This window comes from Micromys minutus, assembly GCF_963924665.1.
Source record: "Micromys minutus genome assembly, chromosome: X".
Classification (NCBI taxonomy): domain Eukaryota; kingdom Metazoa; phylum Chordata; class Mammalia; order Rodentia; family Muridae; genus Micromys; species Micromys minutus.
This window is the reverse complement of record NC_137970.1, coordinates 26,162,018-26,177,749: the sequence shown is the minus strand read 5'-3', so window position 1 is coordinate 26,177,749 and position 15,732 is coordinate 26,162,018. Positions and strand designations below refer to the sequence as shown.

Here is a 15,732-nt window from a genome sequence, read left to right as displayed (position 1 = left end):
CTAATCCCGCCCTCCCCCGCCCATCTCTCTAACCGGAAGAAGGCGGGGAGAGAGCGCGCTTCCTGAAAAGAGACGCCGTAACTAGGCAACCGGGGTACTTACGCCCGGGACCTTCCGCAGCTCTTAGGAGACGTGCTCCCGCGCTAGCTGACGCTACAATCCCGCGCTAGAGTGTAGGGGATGACTGGGCGTCTCTCTTTCACGTGAATTCAGAACCTCTATGCGATTGGCTATCATGGGGGCGCGGCGCTCGGGTCGCGGACGTTTCTGATTGGTGCTTTGGAGCAGCGGGGCGGGATGCTGCTTACAGCCGCGGGAGGTCCGGACAGTGGCGGCCATGGGACTCCAGGGTAAGTACGCGTCTCGGCTGTCCTTTCCAGCATTCTCGGTCCCTTCTGGACGGGGTTGTGCCGTTCTCATAGGAACATGAAGGACTGTGGAGGAGGTGAAGACTACCCTACTTGAGGCCCAGAAGTTGGGTCGGAGGGTCTCCACAATTAAATGTGGCTGAGGGTGCCTTGAGGGTTGGAGCTGGTTCCTAGGCTGAGTTTAGTAGAGCGAGTGACTGGAATCTTGGGACGTTTTTCCAACTCCCTTTGGGTATGGCCAGATCTTGCTTCATCCTGGGTGGTGGCTGATGGATCCGGGCTGCCTCTTGGAGAGTCATGCCAGTGCACTGCCTTGGGACTGGATTAAAGTATAGTTCTCTTGATTCCTCAGCCCCGTCCGAGCCCCCTCTAAGGATCCTCGGGAGCTTCTACTAATTAGGGAGTTCACTGGCCATGATTGAGAATTTTGAGGACTTCTTGACTTTATCATTTAAGTGGCTTGGGTAGGGACGTTGTACAGACTGCTTAGAATGTATCGCTCGAGAGAGAATTCACCAGATTTTACAGCCCCTCTTATAGAAACCAAGATTCAGTGAGTATGCAATATGTTGAGCTTTTACCCAATAAAGATTTTAGATATTTTAACCTGATGGCAGGCAGACTCAGGACATTGGAGGTCAGCGATGAATTTTCACATACTTTCATTTGTTTTTTTTTTATTTCTGTTCTCCTTATCACCCTCTTCTTAAAACTAAATAGGGCTAAAGGTCTAGGTTTAGATGACACATCACAGTAGAACAGCATTAGGCACTTGAGGCTTTGCTTTCCCCTTTTGCAAACTTGATATTTTCTTGCTTTCATTCTGTGATTCCTTAATGGTTGTAAATTCGATCTTCTCTCTGCTTTTATTCCCCAGTTTCTGTGTCAGGGTGCCCCCATGTTGCCCTGGACTCCACAATTCTCTGCCTCCGAAGCACGTGCTCCTTTCCTGCCTCCTCACTCTGTATTTCTGAGACCATTTTAAATGTAGATGAATTTGTTGGAGAAAATTGACACATATAGTTTGGGTAAGATCTGAAACTCAAAGTGTTTAGGATAGTCATTCTCCATTGAGTTCTTTGTAGCCTTAGTAGATGTCAACTAAGGCAGATTTTTTTTTTTTTTTTTTTTTGCCAGATCTCCAAAGCTGTGGCATTAAATGTCAAAGCAGCTATAGAACGGAATATTGAATGAGCACTTTGTATCAGCATAGTTTTAGGGAACTCCTAAAGCAAACATTTCCTACATAAGTTATAGAAGGGTTCCGGAAAGAGAAGGGTGCAGTTTGAGTATAACTGTCCCTGAATAAGGAAGGAGAAACTTATTTACAAACTTGAAGAGGGTGTTTGTAAAAAGAAAGTTCTAGTTCCGGGTACATTTGAATGGAAATCACAAAGCTAATACCAGCAGAACCTTATGGGATGCACTGGATCACTAGCTATAATCAGCACGTTTTGGGCAAAGAACCAGATGGTAAATATTTTAGACTCTGTGGGTCATATGATCTCTTTCAAAGCCACTCTGCCACTGTGGCACAGACGCAGCCATTCACACAAGTGAATGGGCAAGCCAGGTTCCTGTAAAAAAATTGTTCATAAAAATAGACAGTGTGCCAGTATAATTCGATTTCACATCCCAGCCTGCTTTAGCAGCCTTTTCTGCCACACAACCCAGAACGAAGGGCTGTGCTATAAAACAACAGCTTTTTTTTTTTTTTTTGCTATTTTTCATGACTCTGGAATCTGCTAGACTTAGCTAGTAGTACTTTTATGCATCTTTTCAGGGGTTGCTGTGAAAAGCTACATTTAGCTAGTGGTCTGGCTAGAAATTGGGTAGCAGCTGCATGACTTATGTGATAACTCCAGAAGTCAAAGCTGTTAAACCTTTCTTAGGCTGATGTCAAAGATTTGCATGTCCCTTTTACCATGTCTTGTGGCTTACATGGTCCAAATGCAAGGAAGATTCCTAGGTGTGGTGGTGCAGACCTATAATCCCAGGGAGGCTGGAAATGTTGAATTCAAGGTCACTGTGAGCTATAAGCTAAAACTTGACTTAAGAAATGTGTAGGAAGAGAGAATCACTAATAACATGGCACATTGTGTACTCTCTAACTTCTTTAAGCTTTAGACTTTGCATTTATACTACATAATTAATACCTCGTTTAGGTCTGTCAACTAGACTACAGTCACATATAGAAAACTCTTAGTCTGTGCAGTGTTGGATATATATTGATTTAATAGGTGATAAAGCTTAATAAACTGATAAAAGTGATAAGAGAAGCAGGGAAATATGTGGATATATGTTTACTTATTAGAAAGAATTGGGTTTTGTAGCAAACCATTATGTACTATGACATAATGCTTAAAATATACCGGTTTCCCAGGATAATTAACACACTGCAGAATGTCATTTTTTTGTCCTATGGCATCACCGTGCTAAGCAAGTAAATATCAAGTGAATGTTTATAGTGTGCTTTGCTTTTATTCCTAAGGGAAAAGCTTTAAAAATATGCCTTAACGTTAAAACTATTTCTAACAGGTTTTGAGATATGAAATGAGATTAGGTTTTGAGCTGATGTCCTGCTTTTCTCTTTCAGGTGACAGAAGAGACATTTCTTACCTGGCTTGCTCTGAGACCTAATGCCTGAACCATCTCAGCATGGCCAATAGAAGAGGAGGTGGGCAAGGCCAGCCTCCTTCAGTGCCGCCTTCCCCGGGTACCTCTGGAAGTCTGTCCACTGATAAAACCTGCACCCATAATATATGCATGGTGTCTGACTTTTTCTACCCAAACATGGGAGGTGTGGAAAGCCACATTTACCAGCTCTCTCAGTGCCTCATTGAGAGGGGGCACAAGGTCATAACTGTCACCCATGCTTATGGAAACCGAAAGGGCATCCGTTACCTCACCAATGGCCTCAAAGTTTACTATTTGCCTCTGAGAGTCATGTACAACCAATCTACAGCCACGACTCTCTTTCACAGTCTGCCATTGCTCAGGTACATATTTGTTCGGGAGAGAATTACGATAATCCATTCCCACAGTTCTTTCTCTACCATGGCCCATGATGCTCTCTTCCACGCCAAGACAATGGGGCTTCAGACAGTCTTCACAGATCATTCCCTTTTTGGATTTGCTGATGTCAGCTCGGTGCTTACAAACAAGCTTCTAACTGTGTCTCTTTGTGACACAAACCACATCATTTGTGTCTCTTACACTAGTAAGGAGAACACTGTACTCAGAGCAGCACTGAATCCTGAAATAGTGTCCGTCATTCCTAACGCTGTAGATCCTACTGACTTCACTCCAGAACCATTTAGGAGGCATGATAGTGTAATAACTGTTGTTGTTGTCAGCAGACTTGTTTACAGAAAAGGTAATGACATAGCGGCTCTCTTTGCATTGACAGCTTTTTTTTTTTTTTTAATTTCTTGTTGGAAACTGTTCAATACTTGTATGTGATGATTGCTTGTCCTTTCATTCTGTGCGGTGGCTTTATAATGACTGATAACTCTAGCAAGGGAAGGTCAGATAATCAGTTTATACATCTATGAAGAGAAATGGATAAGATTGGCTGTTAATGCTGCCCCCCCCCAACCTTTGATGTTGTAATGATTACTGAACCAAAAAAAAAAAAAAAAAAGGCATTGACTTGAGGTCCTCCAATCAGATCTTTGTAAAAATTAAGAGATCCCTGTGCAGGTAAGAATGTGCTGTGTGGTCTTTTCTTCTTCTTCTTCTTCTTCTTTTTTTTTTTTTTTTTTTTTTTTTTTTGAATCACGGAAGTAATGGCTTCTTATTGCAGGTGTTTGCAAAGCTCACCTAGCACATCTGTGACAATTTCATTCTGACAGGGCTCTAATGACTACTTTTGTGGGTGACTTCTTTGATTTTCGTGCCCCTGTACACGATGTTCAGGATCAGTGGGCCTTTTGGGCCCATGGCTATCCTGTGGCTTGCTGCTTATCTGCTCATATGCAAGGCATTAATATCAGCAGTCAAGTGACAGAAGAAAGGAGTAGGTGGCCCAGAGTCAAAACCTGGCTCATTGCCGATCTAGGATAGGTTACTCAATAGCTCTGTGTCAGTATTTTATTTGTTTAGGTCAGGACCGGAGGTTTATGAAGATTCAGAGACAGCTCTTAGAAAGATCTTTGCCTAGGTCACATTCTATCCTAGTCCGCCTTTGTTCCTCGGGAGTGTTTTGTTCTCCTTGCTGGCTTTTAAGTTTCTGTGTCCCTAATGGTCCCCACTGTAGCATTTATGTCATTACACATTTGTAACAACCTGCTTATTAACATAGAAATGGTCTCCCAGATGCTAGTTGAAAAGCTGCCCAATAATCAGAAATATCATTTGAAGTTGCTGGGGGGGGGGTCAGTAAGAAATTCTACACTACATACTCCCCTTAACTATTAGACTTAAACATGTGAGCACATGCTGAATTGTAGGGAGCTTGGTTTAGAGCTATAGGACTCAGGCTTGGCTCACTGACTGCCTATGTCCTGTTGCATGGTTGCCTTCACAGAGCATACCGTTGCCACTCTGGGTTTCCTTTAAAGGGGTGGGAGTGGGGCTAAAGTGTTGGAAACAATGTGCTGGGTTTTTAATTTGCTTTCAGTTTTGCTCCAGTTTTGATCACATCTCATTTGACAGAATTTTTCCCCCCTGATATTCACTTATGGGCTTTTCAAGCTATTCAGCTTTCACAGAAACTTGTCACCGTATGCACTATTTAATTATAAAATACAGTCATAAGAAAGATGGGCATCCGGTAAATTTGTGCAGACATGCCAACAGGCTGTGCTGTGCCACGTGGCAGTATATTCAGGACGTGGCAGTGGCTAGTATAGGTGACAGTTGTAAGTAAGTAGAAGCTGGTTAGAAAACTTGGATTCAGTTACATTTTCTGGGGTGAAGGAAATCATGTCTTCGTGTTTAGTCAGGATAGGAATGGAATTTTGTATTCTAAACCCCTGCTGGGATAATGGTGATATGTTTATTATAACTTTAAAGTTTTGCCCAACTTATTCTTTTAATTAAATAGCTTACCTTTGCGAGGTAAATGAGAAAGAATGATGGTGTGTGTGATTAGAGATTGGCACATTTACTCATACAAAGGTTAAGCATGCTCTCATGTGTTTTGACTGTCAGAGCTAGCATCAAAGTTATGGCCTTTCCTCTTTTCTTCTTTTGCCTGCCTGCCTTGCTTCCTTCCTTCCTTCCTTCCTTCCTTCCTTCCTTCCTTTCTTGCTTTCTTCCCTGTCTTCCTTTTTCTAGGCAGGGCTTCCCTCTATAGCCCTGGCTGTCTTGGAACTCACTTTATAGACCAGATTGGCCTCGAACTTAAAAAGCTCCATCTGTCTCCCGGGTGCTGGGATTAAAGGTGTGTGCCACCACTGCCTGGCCCTTTCCTGTTTTCAGTTCAGTAACTCAACAGGTATCTACTGAACCTTCTCCGTAGGCTAGGTACCCTGCCAAATATAACACAAGGAGGTATGGCCACATCTATGGCCCAGATGTGACTAGTTATATTCATGGTATATTCCTTCTTAATAGGGTAATTCCCTTGGGAGATGTTCAATGGACCAGATTTGCAAGGCCCAGTGACATAGATTAAGAGGATAAAGCTGTGTTCTCCTTGCCCAGCTTTCATAGAGAAAGGGGTGGCTTCTGAGCCTTCTTCCTTCCATGTAGCCGTGGCTTTCCCACTGTTCTCTGTGGGTGCAGGCACCCCCAGATAACTTGCTGTAGTAGTAATGACAACTTAACATTTGTATTCTGCAGTTGCTAAAGCCTGTGCATGGTACAGTACCTCACTTGTCCCAACAACTGTAGGGTAGATGTTACCTGCATGTAACAGACAAAGAAACAGTCTCAGAGAGGGTAAGTAACGCGCCCAAGGTTACACAGTAAGTAACAGATCACAAACAAGAGTTCAGCTCTTCAGTTAAGGTCTCCCCTTGTCCCTACCCTAAGTCTAGCCATTGATATCCCAGAACAGATCTGAACATTCTTTAGAACACGGTGAATGCTGTGTGTTAAAGTCAATTTGAGTCAGAGGTGGTTTTGTCTGGTGAATGTGATTGACAGTTTCTTTTGTGTGTTGCGTTTTGTGTTAGTCTTTTTTAGAATCTTAGCTCAGTGAGCTTGTTGGTTTTGTGTTTTATAGTGAGGAGAGAAAACCTGCTGTTTTACTAGAATGTGTAATGCATTGATGGTACTGACTGGCTTCGTTTCCTAGGTTTTTGTCAGGATTAAATGACCTAGTGCATTTGTAGGAGATTGTAAATGAACTAAGAGTTCAGTAAATGTAGCTATGATGATTGCTTCATTTTTTGTATGAAGAGTGGACACTTGATATTTTCCTTTAAATGGGGAAAATGTAGGGAGCTGAGTATCAAGTGGCATTAAGCTATTTCCTGGTTATCCATCCAGTGGCAAGCCTTTGGCATTCAGAAAACCTATGTCTGAATATATTTTTAGTGTGATAATCATTTTGAAAATCCATTAGTGAGTACACAAAGTGACAAAATTCTGAGCAGCTTCCAGAGACATAGTCCTCTTTAGAAGCACACAATAGCCAAAGCTAAGTTTCTTATTAAGGAAAGAATCATTGGAAGAAATGATTTTGTTATGGTTTATCTTGTCAGAAGCTTAGAGTGGAAAATGTTCCAAAAGAAGTCATACACAGAATGGGTCTATGACTTTTTATATTTATATATGTTTTTGTCTGTGTGTTCAATATCTCAAAGTAAAGAATAAAGGAATTTCTTTTATCTGGATTGTAGGTAGAATTTACGAAATGTTCTTCTTTGGATCCCTAGTGGACACTTCAAAGAATCGGGATGGCCATCCTGAGAGTATAAACTGAGGCTCAGGAGTGGTGAAGTGCCCAAGCGTTTGCTGGGTAGTGTGGCTGGGCAGTGACCTAAAACCATATCCAGTATCCAATTGTTCCTTGTAGGTGGATAAAGAGCACTGAATGCAAAGCTCTAGGGATTTTTCATTGTCTACACGTTCCACGCAAAATGAAAGTTGTGAGTGTGAGATCTACAAAAAAGGAAGGAAAATCCATGAACCTTTATTCGCCCACCATGACCTATAATTGGTTTGCCTATGGTGAGGCAAATTCATGGGAAAAATGTAGTTTGTGTCCATATGCAAATGTACATGTGTGTGTTTTTTTTTAATGGAGTAAAACCAGCTCAGTAGATTAGTTCATGTTTACTTTGAGTTTATGGTTTGTAATTGTTGATGAACTAAATTCCCCAATAGTGTCGGCACTGCTGTGGCTTTGAATAGCTATTCTTTAAACCACCAGGGTTTGACTTAGTCTAGTACTGTATGTCCCCTGAGATTATACTTTAGTGTTGTATGAAAACCATTTTCTTTTAAAAAACAAAAGCAAGAGATAGATAGATAGATAGACAGACAGACAGAGAGACAAACAGATAGATAGACAGACAGATAGATAGATAGACAGATAGTTAGATAGTTAGCCAGCCAGATAGATAGCCAGCCTGCCTGCCTAAGGCCCTGGCACCTTCATTTACTGGTGTTCATTGTGAAATTCTCTGTATCAACTGTCTTCTGAAGAAAATGAAGGTAGTAGACTGTTGCTTAGCCCTTTCCTGTTGCAGGAAGTAAAATCATAGACCTGTTGGTTTTTATAGCTGGAGACCTTGGACCTTAGGTATACATGTCTCTGCATTTACTAGGCCATAATGAGAGGGTGGGGTGGTTTTAAAACTACAAAAAGAGCTTTGGGTGAGACCTAGATTTCTAATCAGCTGTGTGCTTTAGAGAAGCTGTGTTAATTAACTACCATTTTTCAAGTAGGCTGTATGAACAAGCGAATGGCTTAAAGGCTGCAGAGTTGCAATAGGATTGTTCATGACTTGACTATGTGGAAGTAGTAGTGCATGTCAGAACCTGTATCTTCGACTGTTGTACTTGAGAACCGATAGCAGTTAGTAAATGATTTTCCGCTTGTAGCTGGTAATAGTTGGTAGTTAAAACAAGTGTATTCTCAGGGACTCTGATGAGTTTTTTTTTTTAAGGTTAAGTATCAATATTTCTAATATTCAATCTTATAATTCCAGGGACTGATTTGCTTAGTGGTATAATCCCTGAACTCTGTCAGAAATACCAAGAATTAAATTTCCTAATTGGAGGAGAGGGACCAAAGAGAATCATTTTGGAAGAAGTACGGGAAAGATACCAACTACATGACAGGTATTCGTGGCTCCCAAGTCATTGTTAGTTTGCTTCTGACTATACGCTGACTTAGGGAGGCATACAGATATGGGCATGTTTCTGTGAGGTTTTACCAAATAAGGAAGCTCACAGAATACACAACTGTTGTCCATTAGCTGAATATTGACTTTGGGCTGTTTGGAAGCCTGATGAAAGGCACAGGGATGGAGGAAGGACTTTGGTTGGAAATGGTTGTAGGCTTCCAAGTCACCTTGCGTTGTGATTTAAGTGTCATGATCCAGTCATGTAAATTGCTGTACACATACAGGTTCGCACATCTCTCTTTCTCCCATAATTCTTTCACACACAATGTGTTGTATATGTGAAGTGCTGATTTTAAAGGGTTATTTTCCCATTTAGGAACAACACTTTTAACATGTAATAACGAATACGTTATTAATATATCCATTAGCTGGGCATGGTGGTGCATGCCTTTAATCCCAACACAGAGGGAGCAGAGGCAGATGGATCTCTGTGGGTCCAAGGACAGCTAGAACTACATAGAGAAACCCTGTTATAAAACAACAAAACAAAAAATTAGTGTAATATGTATTGAACACAAACTAGTTTTGGAGAAGTTGAGATTGTATCGTGTGAGCTGTGACACAACATGGTTTCTAAAGTTGTTTCTGTTCCACTGGGGTTTGGCCATATCTAAGCTTTTGAGGTAGACAATCTTCGTTCCAGTAAGAGCGATACAAATAACAGACTTGGTTTAAAAATTAAATTTCTTTTGTGGCACGACTTTTTATTTTTACCCCCTTCTTTCTCTCTTCATTGCAAAAATTAGGGTGCAACTTTTGGGAGCTTTAGAACACAAGGATGTTAGAAATGTCTTAGTTCAAGGACATATTTTTCTCAACACCTCCCTCACTGAAGCATTCTGCATGGCAATCGTGGAAGCCGCCAGCTGTGGTTTGCAGGTAAGACACTAAGGGCTTCTTTTGTGGGCTTCTGTGCTTGTTGTCTATGCCAAACTGGTATCTTTTTTTTGCTTGGTCTTTTGCTTTTCCTGAGAAATGACTCAAGTGGATCCCATGCTCTCTCTCCCGTCTTTTTAAGGTTGTCAGCACGAAGGTTGGTGGGATTCCCGAAGTTCTTCCAGAAAGTCTTATTATTTTATGTGAGCCTTCAGTAAAATCTTTGTGTGAAGGTCTGGAAAAAGCCATTTTCCAAGTGAAGTCGGGGACTTTGCCTGCTCCAGAAAATATCCACAATGTAGTGAAGACTTTTTACACTTGGCGGAACGTGGCAGAGAGAACTGAAAAGGTATATTGCACGCCAGGAAAAAAAATGTTCAAATTCCTTGATGCTTTTGCCTGTACATTTGCTTTCTCTTGGAGACAAGCTTGCCCTTTGCGTTTTGGTTTAAGTGTATGAGTCCTTCCAAATGAAAGTAATTATTTATGCATCAGGTTTAATGCATATGCTTGGCTAATTTTCTACATAAATGATTCTCCCTGGATTCTGAAGACAGTAATATCACACTCTAGTCTCATTAAACTCTTTCTAAAGAAGTTGCAGGGGTTTCTAGAAGCTGCAACAGTTAGAAGTAGAAAGAGCAGTAAAGTCGTTGTGTTGGGTCTATTTATAATTAATTCTGCAGCACATGGGGTCTCTTAGCAAATGGTCGGTGATTGCAGTGCCTTCCTAAGTTGTGAATGTTTTATTAAGAATGCTTCCTGAAATTCTAGTAGCCCTTTTCCTGATGACTGATATTCTGCCAGAAAGGATTTTCGTAACTTTAGGTTGATTGACACTGTATTAGAATTCAAACTGTGAAAGTAAGAGCAAACAGTCACCAGTAAGAAAGCAGCTATGGGGAATTTCCAAGAACACATACAGGCTTGATAGAGGAAGCTTGTGGGAAATGCTTCTTGATCCTGGCCTCAGGTAACATTTATTCTACTCTGTTCCATCTATCAGGCCCCCTTTGTTTCCTCATGTTACCACATGCCACACCAAAGGAAATAACTCGATTTCTCAGTATGTAGAAATCCTGTACCAGAAAGACAGCAGAGCAGAGCACCGAAGGGTCATAGTTTAGACTTGGGTTTATGTTATTGGTGTTAAATATGGTGGAACAGTGGGTTTCCAGCCTAGAGAATGTTTCTTGGTTTTGAGATAAAAGTTCTTATATGTGCAATCTCTAAAAGTGGACATGTGATATATGTTTTGTTAACATAAGAGGTATTAGAAACAGATAATTTTGACTGAAGATGTATACCAACTTATGAAAATAGCTACCTTTTTTCCCCTAGAAGTTAGGCTGTGGGGCAGCTTGTCAGAATCACATGGATAGCCTCTCCAGATTATACACTCTCATTCTTGTGTCCCTTAACCTCACCAAGCACTCCTTAAATTCTGACTTGTCCCATGTGGAACAGAAATGCAGTTTGGATTATGGTTGGCAGGAATATTTGGCCAGACAGGTTTTTTTGGTGATCTTGGACTCCGCCCTGATCTAGAATCATAGCTCTGTAAATTGTGTTTTGACTTTGTCATCTTACCAACTTCCAAAGACTGAGCTGTCAGTAAGCAAGTTGGGGAAGAATCGTGGTGGCAGTTTATCAGTCAGTGTTAAAGGAACTAGTTGGCATTTTTGTAATACTATTTTTTTCTGCGGTTATGCTTTGAGATAATAGTGAATCATGTTATATGTTTTATAATCTCTGCTAATTCATTGACATTTGATAAAATAAAGGAAGGAAGGCAAAAATCTAACTAGGCATGATGATGTTCCAGGCCAGCCTGACTGTATAGTGAGTTCCAGGATAGTTCTATGCTGCCCTGTCTCAAAAGGCCAGACAAACAGAAAAAAAGTAAATCTCATTTTTAGTAGTCATGTTCCCCCCGTAGTGGTAAATGATTTATTACCTAAGGTAAGAAATTAGTTGACCTCAAGTAAAGATAGACAAGCAGGTTATTTTGTCTTTTAACCCAAGGGCATTTTGATCCTTTTCATCCCTTCTAATTTGACTGGGTTACTTAGAAAAGTAAATGGGAAAATGAGAAGGCCGGTGACACAATGCAGTTGAAGGCCATCCTCAGCTATTTAGTGAGTTTGAGGTCGAATAAAAAAAACTAAGAGTTCCTGCTATAAGCAGGGTTTTTTTTTCCCCCAGTTACAGTCTACCATCCTCAGTGTCAGCATCATTCAGATTAAAATGTTTGTAGTTAAAAAGTGTCACAGGGGTTAAAGAACTCAATTAATGTACACCACACCTTTTGAAGGCCACTGGCCCCCAGAAGAGTTTGCACTGACCATTGTGACTTTCTCAGATTTGCAAGGAGGCAGTTTGCATGTGTAATGTTTCCAAGATGTGGATCAGCGGGGTTGCACAAAGCTGGGCATCTACTCCCTGTTCATAGCACACTGGACTTTCTTCCCCTGCTCTGCTACTCAGCATCTCATCTGTCTTCTTCCTGCTTCTCTGTAGTGTCACCATTCATAAGCAATCCAGTGTGGTGAGTGTCTGTGTGTGTGCCAATTGATAGGTATTTATGAGAGCTTTCACCCAGTCAAGAAAGGCATTGGCCCAACTCAACAGTGTGCCTGCCGAAAAGCCTTTAGGCCTTAGAGAGCTTTGGTTTTCTAGTATTTGGGTGACTGTCACCTGTTCTATGGGTCACTTGTTGTTTAGCCCATAATTAAGTCAATGGTAAGCATTGTTCTAAATAACAACAAACACGGATGATTTGTCTCTTACCCATGTTTACTACTTGCTCATGGTCAGTGTGGGTCACTCGTCACCCTTTGTTACAGGCATGTGGTGCCTTGGAGTGCTCATTGTCACCTTCTGTCTTCCAGGTGTATGAGCGTGTGTCGAAGGAAACCGTGTTGCCAATGCACAAGAGATTGGACAGGCTCATCTCTCATTGTGGCCCAGTGACAGGCTACATTTTTGCTTTGCTGGCTGTGCTCAGCTATCTCTTTCTCATTTTCCTACAATGGATAACTCCAGACTCTGTCATTGATGTTGCAATAGATGCTACTGGGCCAAGGAGAGCCTGGACTCATCAGTGGCCTCGTGAGAAGAAAAGAGATGAAAATGATAAGGTTTCCAAAAGCAGGTAGAAGCAAACGTGAATTAACAGATCCTATTAGATACTTGCAATAGTCCTGTTAGCATTTGAAAATAATTTTGCTCCTTTGTTTTTGGGTTCTAGAGTTGGTTTTGTAAATTATGCTACCTCTGTATTGTTTGTTCACTTTTGTTTTTGAAAAAAAAAAGGATAAATACTTATGCAATTCCTGAGTGTGAGAACTCCTTGCACTTCTTTAAAATTTAGGGGATAATGGTTTAGCCACTCAGGTAGGACATTTTTCAGATTACTGAGATCCCTCTAGCAAAGAAGTTTTAACATATTTTGGGAGCCTTGGGTGCTGAAAGGCCAAATGTTTCTGGATCTTTTTGGCCAGTTTTTAATGTTATACCATTAATTCATATTTACCAGATGTTTACAAGCTTTCTTTAGGGAGGTACAACAGTTATGTGAACTGTGTTAAGTGGAGATCATGTATCCTTCATTGGACATTGAATTCATGTTCCTAAACACTAGGTCCACTCAAGAGATACGTGTGATCTGATTTCTTTAGCAAGACCATCTTGGTTGCTAGCATGTTTGAATACCTGCTGTATATGGAAGTTGAACTAGATGGTTACTCAGACCAAGGACTAGTGAGATAGTAAAACGGCCAACATGCCGGAATGCTCAAGATGCTGAATGACGGGAAATCATCGCTGGCGTGCTCCAAGTACCTCTCTGAACCTGGTTTATGTGTATGCATTCTCCTAGGAAGAGCCCTTGTGCCCCTGTCTTCCTCTCTCTCTCTCTCTCTCTCTCTCTCTCTCTCTCTCTCTCTCTCTCTCTCTCTCTTTCCCTCCCCCCCCTCTCTCTCACTCATTTTCTGTCTCTCTCATTCATTCTCTCACTCATTCTCTCTCTCTCATTCTTCCTCTCTGTGTGTGAGTGTGTGTGCATGTGGTGCATTAGTATCTGTGTTTGTGTGTTTATAAAGAGCTCTTGTCTTTGTGCAGAGATGTTGCTTCTTAGTTCTATGGATTGACCGACCGATACCACTGTTGATACTAGTGCTGGCCAACCTTCTGCTTTTGTAGTGCACAGTTTAGTCCCCCATAAATGCCTTTATTGTTTCTAAGCAGAACAGAAGAGGTGTGCCATCTCCAAAACCAGCTGCTCTTCCTGTCCTCTATGGAAGTCCCTTCCTGTCACTATGGTCTAGCTGATCTCTGATAAGTATTGCCAGAGTGTGGAAAGGCTTTTCTTCAGAATGGTTTATTTATAGTGTATTAATTCTGAAAATTGTCAGAGCTGGCAGGCTCTTTGTAGGTGGAATTTCTCAATCGTAATTACGATTATTCAGAGCCATGGGTTTTATAATCCTAAATTATATGTGATATGTATTATTAATCCTTTGAACTCTTGCATGGATTTTTTGGGGGGAAAGGACAAAAATAAAAGCAGTGAGGCGCTTGTGGGTGTTCCATTCTGTCAGTATTGTCATTCTGTACAGGATTTTTTAACGATGACATTTGCAAAACTTTTTAAAGAGTATCTTAACATGCCTATTACTTGGTTGCCACTGATAAAAAAAGAGATATATTTGTGTTTAGTTTCTATGGAAACACAAATGATAGGGAGTGATTTTTAAAATATAAAAGTTAGGGTTTCTTTTATTGGAGAAAAATGACCTTGTCCAAACCGTTCAGTCTTACTTGAATCTTTATGCACTGAGACAGGCATACAGATAGCAGTGCCATATCCACGGTAGACTGAGGCATGTGCAACACTTGGCTGTATTTATTCGACACTATTATTTCTTTTATGTTTGCTTCTAGCTTTTATCAAAATCATCATTAAATACTTCAGTTGTTCTTTATTTAAGATGAAAGAAGAATTGAAAGTTAATTTGCTCCTGTGGGTAAATGTGTAATTTATGAATTAAAATTGTTTTTCTTTTTGGTACAAGTAAAAATAAAATTTGTCTGATAGAAATCATTTTCAAGCTTGCTGGATACCTTAATTGTCAGTGTTGCACTGGTCAGTATGTGAGAACATTTATCCACTGTGCCACTCAAATTTCCATGGAAATGAAATTAGCATGGATGAGGAATGTGTTGGGAAGACACTGTATTGCTTTTGATGTTACAGTCACACTCGTGAAACCAGTCTGCTGAAACATGCTCATGTCCAATAATAAAGATGAGAATGCTGCTTTAATTGTCTTATGTTAGTCTCGCTTTGTCTTATTTTGTGGATAGGATGTTACTTACTTGGGGAACAACCCCTCCTCCCTTTTCTGCGTGGATCTAATGTGTTGCTTGGTCTATTAGTAAAAGAGGAAGTGTCCTTTGTCTGATGTACCACTCTGTCATCTTTTATTTCTAGAATATATGCTCTTTTGTATTCTTGAGACAGCAAGTTCAATTGCACCTTTGTTTCCTGGTTCTAAAAGCCCTTGTTTCTCACTGCCAGGCATTACAGAAGGCAAATGAATGCATCCACACACTATTGTGTGTGAACTACGTAATTACACGTTTTATGTTGCCAGCTGTTTTAAGAGAGATTTGAGTGCTGGAGAGGTGGCTCTGTGGTTAAGAACACTGCACTTCCTGAGGTCTTCAGTTCAGTTCCTAGCAACCACATGGTGGCTCAAAACCATCTGTAATGGGATCCGATGCCCTCTTCTGGAGTGTCTGAAGACAGTTATAATGTACTATCATACATAAAATAATGATAGGGCACATCCTCCAGAAGGATTTGCCATATTCACTGAAGCTTCAAATGGGAAATGAATGACTCAGAAAGAACCTTGCTAAGGGACCTGTCACAGGTGCCATGTTAGTACCTGTCACCAGAATCACCTCAGCACTTTCAGTCACATTCAAACTTTCATTGGGAGATATGCAAGGTAGGCCTTGTGCTCATTATTACCCTGAAGTCAAAAGTCTGGTGTTTGTTTGTTTTTGACCAGTCATAGATTTGGCCTTAATCCTTTCTAAACCTCCACATGAAAAGCAAACGAAATGCCAGCAGGAACAGTATTTTCTATGATTGACACAGAATATTGTCACTTTTT

The 15,732-nt window shown here is 40.9% G+C and overlaps 1 protein-coding gene across 1 annotated transcript; it reads left to right on the top strand.

The window, feature by feature from the left end:
• Positions 1-322: 322 nt before the first annotated feature.
• Positions 323-12,852, top strand: PIGA (phosphatidylinositol glycan anchor biosynthesis class A). Its single transcript, XM_080910457.1, has 6 exons — positions 323-350; positions 2,965-3,744; positions 8,474-8,606; positions 9,418-9,550; positions 9,690-9,896; positions 12,439-12,852. The coding sequence occupies exons 2-6, from the start codon at positions 3,027-3,029 to the stop codon at positions 12,703-12,705; spliced, it is 1,458 nt and encodes a 485-aa protein (XP_080766583.1). The 5' UTR covers positions 323-350; positions 2,965-3,026; the 3' UTR covers positions 12,706-12,852.
• Positions 12,853-15,732: the final 2,880 nt, after the last annotated feature.

What these genes read in the sequence shown, in the direction of transcription:
- PIGA (XM_080910457.1), top strand. Translation starts at nt 3,027, where the DNA reads ATGGCCAATAGAAGAGGAGGTGGGCAAGGCCAGCCTCCTTCAGTGCCG. An exon ending in CAGACTTGTTTACAGAAAAG is followed by an intron (nt 3,745 to 8,473) that starts GTAATGACATAG and finishes TTATAATTCCAG; the next exon opens with GGACTGATTTGCTTAGTGGT. An exon ending in CCGCCAGCTGTGGTTTGCAG is followed by an intron (nt 9,551 to 9,689) that starts GTAAGACACTAA and finishes CGTCTTTTTAAG; the next exon opens with GTTGTCAGCACGAAGGTTGG.